General features: G+C 44.5%; 1 protein-coding gene across 1 annotated transcript; it reads left to right on the top strand.

Moving 5' to 3' along the window:
* The first annotated feature begins 423 nt into the window (after positions 1–423).
* LOC309800620 (PRAME family member 4-like) lies at positions 424–4669 on the top strand. The gene is made up of 4 exons (XM_082614785.1): positions 424–487; positions 1266–1576; positions 2029–2598; positions 3810–4669. Exons 2-4 carry the CDS (start codon positions 1290–1292, stop codon positions 4366–4368), a joined length of 1416 nt encoding a protein of 471 aa, XP_082470911.1. The 5' UTR covers positions 424–487; positions 1266–1289; the 3' UTR covers positions 4369–4669.
* The last annotated feature ends 3993 nt before the right edge of the window (positions 4670–8662 follow it).

Raw genomic sequence — 8662 nt, forward strand, 5'->3', positions numbered from 1 at the left:
TTTTTAAAATTCTGGGACATTCTGATTATTTTGATCTGGCTGAAGATCCGCCAACAATCATGCTTTTGGTACTATTATTCTCATTCAGGAAGAGATTAAACCTTTCCTGTCTCACACCCAGAGCCACAACTGTCCATATTAGTAAAACTCGATCAATGTTTGTGGAGTGAATCAGGAATGATTCCTTGACTCTCTTGCCCCCCCTCCCCATTCTTTCTCTTTCTTGAATGGATATCTGATTCAGTCAACTCATCTGAAGAAAGACAAAGATCCAATCAGGATTAACCTGATGGACAGTCTAGAATCTAATTAGGTATAACTTTCTGATTGGAAGATAGTAGTTGAAAAGGGGGATGATGTGATTAGAAAGGTCTACAAAAGCCCCAGGTACCAAAGAAGAGATGCAGAATTTTCTTGCTCTGGTGTCACTGTCTGAGTTCTCCAACAGAACTGAGGTCTGAATACCCTGCCAATCACATCAGAACTGGTAAGTTAACAATCTCAGTTAAGGACACCCAGATCTCATCTATGGTAATCTGGTCTTGAATGGTGGCATGCAGCTAGGGATGGCAGGGAGATTTTCCTTTTTCTTCCCTTTCAATGAATGGATTAAAGGTTTTTGTTTTGACTCTAAGTGTAGCTTTGCCTTAATACCAAACATTTTGATCTGCACTTTGATGTATATCATTTTAAAATATCTTAACCAACAAGATTCACTTTTGAATGAGAAACATCTATCTATTTGGAATTTTATTTCTTGACATTTAAAATATTTAGTTTGTGCACAAATGACACTCATTTTAAGGGTATCTCCTTAATCTTTCCCAGCCAGGTTAACTGTGAGAACTGAAGATGGAGGCTGTGTTGGTCCACATAGCTCTCCTATTCCCATAGTCTTAGGACATTAAATGATGGTCTGAGAGTTTGCCCCCAAAAAAGATGGGGGTCAGCTTTCAGACTCATGATACCCACCTCCCAGCCAGACATAATTAAGCAAAGGAATGGATGGAAATGGATAGGCTAGTGGTTGATATTTCCATCTCCATGGTACTTGTGAGACTCTTCTTATGGTGCCAGAAGGGGCAGAGCTGTGACTTTGTGCCAACAGAGCCGAGAGTGGCATTTGGATAAGTGGAGGCTCTTCCACTGCTGCTGGAGCAGTGACCTTGGCCCTGAATTGGTTCCTCTGAAGGGTAGGGAGACACATGAAGGTCTGCTCATGCTTGGCTTGAGAAGGATGACTTATTCCCTGCAAATATTCACAGGATTCCTTTTGGAGCAGAGTCAGCATGAGTGTCTGGAACCCACTCAGACTCCTGGACCTAGCGGCCATGGACCTGCTGAGGGATGAGGCCTCGGCCATCTCCACTTTGGAGTATCTGCCCACCGAGCTCTTCCCACCACTGTTCATTTTGGCCTTCTATGGGAGGTACTGTGAGGTCCTGAAGGCCATGGTGCAAACCTGGCCCTTTGTCCGCCTGCCTCTGGGGGCTCTGATGCAGATGCCTCACTGGGGGACCTTTCAAGCAGTGTTGGATGGTATTGATGTCCTAGTTGCCCAGCAGGATCGCCCCAGGTGAGTCTGATCCAGGTATCCTGCTAGAGTCCTAGACATCCTTGAGAGGCAGCTGGTGTCATAAGAGTGGATGGCCAGTTGATGGACTAGAGGCTTCTGATGATGCCAAATGAAGAGGCTCAGAGGCCTTAGCCATTGTCGAGTTCACTTTGGGAAATGCCTTCCAGAAATGTAGGAGTACCTAAGATGAAAGGGCACCTGAAGGAGCATGTCTCCACATCTTTCTAGGGATGCTTAAGGTACTAGAAGTGGAGAACCAGGAAGGATGGAAGGGGAAACAAGATGGAGGAAGGTGAGGCAGAGAGGGAAGAAGAGAGCAAGACAGCAGGTGATGTCAGGAATGTGAAGTAAAAGCGCACGTGGGAAGTCTGAGTGCTGCCTAAATGCTGAGACTGTGGTTTCGTTATGTGTGGCTCTTAAACCATCGCTGCCAATCTGCTGTTTCCCCACAGGAGGTGCAAGCTGCAGGTTCTGGATTTAAGGAATACTGGACAGTATTTCTGGAGGATGTGGTCTGGATCCAATTCCCATGTGCACTCAAGCTCAGTGATGGCACGAGTGGCTGAGGACAGTTCAAGAACAAAGCAGCCATTAGCTCGATTGGAGGTGTTTGTAGAACTTCGCCTCAAGGAAAGTAACCTGGATGAATTCCTCATCTACCTTATCCGGTGGGTGGAGCAGAGAAAAGCTTCCATACACCTGTGCTGTAAGAAGCTGAAGATCATTACAATGCCCACAGAAAACATTAAGGAAGTCCTGAGTAGGGTGCAGTTGGACTGTATCCAGGAGGTGCAAGTGAATTGCACCTGGCATCTGTCCACCCTGACCATGTTTGCTCCTCTCCTGGGCCAGATGAGTAATGTGCAGAGACTCTTTCTCTCCGATGTCTACTTGTCTGCCTTTGAGGAGCAGCAGCAGCATGTTTTCCAATTTACCTCTCAGTTCCTCAGACTTCACCACCTCCGGGATCTCTATATGGAATCTCCCTCCTTTCTTGAAGGTTGCCTGGACCAAATGCTCAGGTAAGTGTGGCCATACTGGCTGAGTAACAATAAACACAACAATAGAATGTGAATGCATTGTCTCCTTTGCTGCTCTATCTTGAAGTGTGGTATAACATAACCACACAAATCAAGGTAGAGGGCTAAACTAGCAGAGACGCTCTGGAAAAGGACACCATTCTAAAAAGGTACAGATTAGACCATTCAGATCTATCAATGGAGGTTTTGTGATTTCTGCCTTAGGAAGAGATATCTACCTTTAATCAGATGACCTAGTAAAATATGTAAGCTGACCTGAACGTTTCTAAAGAGAAGCTCTGTGCTCACCCATTTAGTGACCACAGTGAGCCTGTCTCAAATTAATTTCAGCAAAAGTTGTGTTGTGCTCCAGATAAGGTAATTAACATATGGGAAATGCATGATTCTGGAGAGGATGGTTAAGGAGCTGGAGCCAAAAGGATTATAAAAAGGGGTAGGTGGGCTTCCCTGGTGGCGCAGTGGTTGAGACTCCGCCTGCCGATGCAGGGGACATGGGTTCGTGCCCCGGTCCGGGAAGATCCCACATGCCACGGAGTGGCTGGGCCCGTGAGCCATGGCCGCTGAGCCTGCGCGTCCGGAGCCTGTGCTCCGCAATGGCAGAGACTACAGCGGTGAGAGGCCCGCGTACCGCAAAAAAAAAAAAAAAAAAAAGTTGTGGGGGTAGGTGATTTGCAGGTGATGCAGGGGTGTAAGTGAGCCCCTGTAGACTGGAAAACCACAGTTGATGATTTGGGAACTTGTACAGGTTGGTTTTCTATGCTTATCACCCAGGACTCTCACTTGGCCTGAGATATAGGTGCTGGGGGCCCAATCATGGACTGAAGGAACCTGAGTTGAAAGCATTTTTTTTCGTGTCTCTCAATATTAAAATTCAGTGATGCCACTTGATTGAAACTCTGTGTAAGACTCTCCTCTGAGCATGTTTTAGTCCATGCCATAATCTTCATTCATCCTCATAAGGAAGTAGAGTAAAATTTATTCGCTTGACAGATGAGGAAAGAGCTTTCAAGATTCTGTGAACTCGACCCAGTCACACAAGGAAGATGAAAGGACTCAGGCTAAAATAAGATTGGGTATTCTGGGTATTGACCTTTAGCTGATGGTCAGAACAACCTTGACCTTGGGCTTTTCTCTCACCTGGAGTTTACCTGCCACTCCAGTTTTCAAGACCTAATTCATTGGTTTCTCTCCAGCTGCCTGAAGACCCCCTTGGACAACCTCTCAATAACCAACTGCCAGCTTACAGAATCAGACGTGACACATCTGTCCCAGTGCCCGAACATCAGTCAGCTAAAAGGCCTGGATCTGAGTGGCGTCACTCTGACCAACTTTAGTCCTGAGCTCCTCCAAGTTCTGTTGGAGAAAGTTGCAGCCACTCTCCAAGAACTGGACTTAGATCTGTGTGGGATCATGGACTCCCAACTTGAGGCCATCCTGCCTGCCCTGAGCCACTGTTCCCAGCTCAGGACCTTCAGCATGTGTGGGAACCTCCTCTCCATGGCCATCATGGAGAAGCTGCTGCGTCATACTCATGGACTGCCCAGTTTAATTCTAGAGCTGTATCCTGCCCCAAGGGAGAGTTACAGCCCTCAGGGAGATTTCCACCCAGAGAGACTTGTCCAGCTTCAGGCTGGGCTGTTGAAGATTCTTAGAGACTTAGGACGTCCCAGGATCATCTGGATTAGCTCCAGCCCCTGTCCTCACTGTGGAGAAAACACATTCTATCATCCCGAGCCTGTTGTATACAGCTAAAATACCCCTGCCTAGTTGGTATTCTGCCTCGTTCTCTATCAAAAACTTTCTTCTGAGCACTTGGACTCCGAAATCTAGGCAAAGGTGCATCCTGAAGGGAAAACTGACCCATGGTTTCCAACATCTGATCAATGTGAATGGGGAAAGGAAGGGTGATCCAGCAAGGGTGCAGGATTGCAGGGGGAAATCTTGACTCAGGTAGTTGATGGGACATTCAGGAATATGTGTTTATAGAGTCTGAAATATTGATCTAAATTTCTGGAAGGAAGTTCAGGCTTGAGATACACATGTTGGAGTTATCCCTGGGTGGATGGCTGTAAATAAATGGTCAGAAATAAAGAGACCCCCAGTGTAAACCGACTGCTGCCCCCCATGATGTATTATTCTGTTTTTGCAGTTTATACCTCAGTAATCTTCAGTTACTGGTAAAAAAAAAAAGGCACTGAGTTGTCTATAATCTGAAACCTTACCATTCCTGCAAATTCTTTATTCTATCTGGGGCATCTCTTATTGCATTGCTTATTTCTGTGGCTGTCCAGTGGGTTAATATACACAACAAGGAGAACATACTCAGTGGCCAATGAAACAATAGCATGAAGAGCTCTTGGCAGGGTCTTCACTGCTGACTCAGGCCATGATCCTGGAAATGAGTAGTCCTCGTGGTTCTCCTGGTGGGTCCATTAGTCTCAGTTTCTGGTCTTTGAATGTGCTGGGGAAAAGCTTCACTACACAAGGCAGTGCCCATGGTTCTGGAAGGTGTTATCTATACACGTAAGCTGAGCCTCTGGTCCTCACCAACCCATGCCTGTCATGGGTGGGTAGTGGTCCTTCTTGAATTAATCTAGTTATGGCCAGTATAGACATCCAAATTCCTTTTAGCAAAATTTTAAAACCATGTAGGCATGTAACATGTTTTTAGTATTTTTATAGTGTGGTAAAAATTATACCATTTGGGGGCTTCCCTGGTGGTGCAGTGGTTGAGAGTCCACCTGCCGATGCAGGGACACGGGTTCGTGCCCCGGTCCGGGAGGGTCCCACATGCTGTGGAGTGGCTGGGCTCGTGAGCCATGGCCATTGAACCTGTGCGTCCGGAGCCTGTGCTCCGCAATGAGAGAGGCCACAGCAGTGAGAGGCCCACATACCGTAAAAAAAAAATTATACCATTTGGGGGAACCAGTTCATGTCAATTAGAGATTGACTTTATTCCCTTAATACCTCCTGTCTCTCCTCGTTATGGAAAACTGGTATAGAATGTTTTGACATCAGCATATCAGGATATATAACAAATACCTGTTATGTACCTCATACAACTCATAGTCTGCTGTCCCCATCATCTGTTTCACGTCCTCGGATTCAACCAACTTCAGATGGTTTAGTGCTATATTTACTATTGAAAAATATCTTTATGTAAGTGGACCCAAGCAGTTCAAACCCATGTTTCCAGTGTCAGCTGTATATATAGTTATGTATTAGAGGGGAGTTATTATGGGAATGGGCTTACATGGTTCCAGAGGCTGAGAAGTCCCACAGTCTGCTGTCTGTAAGCTAGAGAACCAGCAAAGCTGATGGTATAACTCAGACCAAAGTTTAAGGCTGAAAAACGGTGGAACTGACAGCATTATTCCAAGTCTGAGGCTGAAGGCCTGAGAACCAGAGGACCCCTGGTGTAAGTTCAGAGTATGAAGTCTCTAGAGCCACAAGCTTCAGTGTTCATGGGCAAGAAGAGAGAGAAGGTGAGAATTGGATTTCTTGTTCCATTCAGGCCCCCAAGGGTAGGATTATGCCCACCTACATTGGTGAAGGCAGATCTCTTCCCTCAGTCTATGGATTAAAATGCTAATCTCTTCCAGAAACACCCTCCCAGACACACCCAGAATTATTGTTTTACCAGATATCTGGGCATTTCTTCACCAAGGTGACTCAAAATTAACCATCACAGTCGCCCTAAACAAAAGGCACCAAAATGAAGACTCCTCGTTACAAAATCAAAGACTGGTGTTATTGGCTTGAGGGAGGAATAGGATATAAGGGTGGGAGGACTTTAGGCAAGGGCCTCATTTTCCCCATAACATGAAGATAATGGCGCACACTCAAGTTACAGGATTTCAGCACGAATCAATGAGACAATGTTAGTTGGCGGCCTGGCACAGGACCTGACATGCAGTAAGAGCTCAGCAATAGGGTCTTTCCTTTGTTTTTTCCTCCTGATGGACACACCCACTATCTTCATCCTCTAGTTTACCCTCTATTCCTGACAACCTCAAGGAGAGCAGAATCCAGGGTGTGAAGTGGGACTCAGCTTATACCTCTGGCACCAAAGAATCCTGATTCACCCAGGGTGCTTTAGCAGCCAGTGCAGAGAGGGGGAAAGAGAAGAGATTGGATTCATCTCTAGTGATTATTAGGTAGACATTCTGAGCCTCAGAACTTTTAGGCACCTACTGGTAGACCAGACCAGAGGATATAAATTAGTTTTGCTAGCAGAACTATATAATTCAGTATTTTAAAAAAATCTTGAAACCGCTATTTGACGTTTTGGGGGGCTCTGAAGAGCTCGGGTCCTTTATGTCCTCCATGCAGAAAGAATTCAGTGAGAGGCAAAGTGATAGATAAGAAGTGATTTATTAGAATAGGATGCTTATGAGGCTTATAAGTGGGTGGGCAACAGGGTGCTGCCCTGGAGAACTTAGTGGGCTACAGTTTAATAATCAAAGGAAAAGTGGGGAGGAAGAAAAGACCACCTTCTTCTTCATTCTTGAGTAGATGTCATGCCTCCGTCATCAGCTCCTCCTCCAGGTTGGACACGGGAGTTTTCTTGTCCCTACATGGTCAAGCCTGGACTGTCATGGCACTATGAAAAAATTATTTTAGGTCTCAGTACAATGAGGGTCTTTCACTTTGAAATTCCACCTTTCCATAAATTATTGTTTTTCATGGGGGTAGAGAGCATGTCCTAGGGGCCATTAACTTACTGAGCTCACTGGGCAGGATGTGGGTCTCATGCCACCATTTTTTTATTGTTTGGGGGCATGTCTCATGTTTCTGTTGCATGATTTTGTTGCTAAGCATGCCTGCTTGGTTTTGTGGTCAAGCAAACCTGTTTTCTTAAGTGATCATTAACTTAGAGGGGTTTCCCATATATTTTTTTTTACTTAATGCCCTCATGGGATTAACTACTTAATTACCTACTTTGTCCCTTTACTCTTTCCCTATCAATCTTATATTATGTAAATGTTAGTTGAGTAAATAATTACACTGTGATTTCTATAAATAATAAAGATATAAATGTTCCTTAAAAATTATAAAGTATCCTTTATCAAAGATAAGGTGAGGCTTCCCTGGTGGCGCAGTGGTTGAGAGTCCGCCTGCCGATGCAGGGGACACGGGTTTGTGCCCTGGTCTGGGAAGATCCCACATGCTGCTGAGTGGCTAGGCCTGTGAGCCATGGCTGCTGAGCCTGCGCGTCTGGAGCCTGTGCTCTGCAACGGGAGAGGCCACAACAGTGAGAGGTCCGCGCACTGCAAAAAAAAAAAAAAAAAAAAGATAAGGTGACCATATGTGCGTGGGTTTATCTCTGGGCTTTCTATCCTGTTCCATTGATCTATTTTTCTGTTTTTGTGGCAGTACCATACTATCTTGATTACTGTAGCTTTGTAGTATAGTCTGAAGTCAGGGAGCCTGATTCCTCCAGCTCCATTTTTCATTCTCAAGATTGCTTTGGATATATGGAATCTTTTGTGTTTCCATACAAATTGTGAAATTTTTTGCTCTAGTTCTGTGAAAAATGCCAGTGGTAGTTTGATAGGGATTGCATTAAGTCTGTAGATTGCTTTGGGTAGTAGAGTCATTTTCACAATGTTGCTTTTTCTAATCTAAGAGCATGGTATATCTCTCCATCTATTTGTATCATCTTTAATTTCTTTCAACAGTTTCTTATAATTTTATGCATACAGGTCTTGTCTCCTTAGGTAGGTTTATTCCTAAAATTCCTATTTTATTCTTTTTGTTGCAGTGGTAAATGAGAGTGTTTTCTTAATTTCACTTTCAGATTTTTCATCATTAGTGTATAGGAATGCCAGAGATTTCTGTGCATTAATTTTGTATCCTGCTACTTTACCAAATTCATTGATTAGCTCTAGTAGTTTTCTGGTAGCATCTTTAGGATTCTCTATGTATAGTATCATGTCATCTGCAAACAGTGACAGCTTTACTTCTTCTTTTCCAATTTGGATTCCTTTTATTTCCTTTTCTTCTCTGATTGCTGTGGCTAAAACTTCCAAAACTATGTTGAATA

The sequence above is a fragment of the Mesoplodon mirus genome (genome assembly GCF_964341445.2).
Source record: "Mesoplodon mirus genome assembly, chromosome: 3".
Lineage (NCBI taxonomy): Eukaryota > Metazoa > Chordata > Mammalia > Artiodactyla > Ziphiidae > Mesoplodon > Mesoplodon mirus.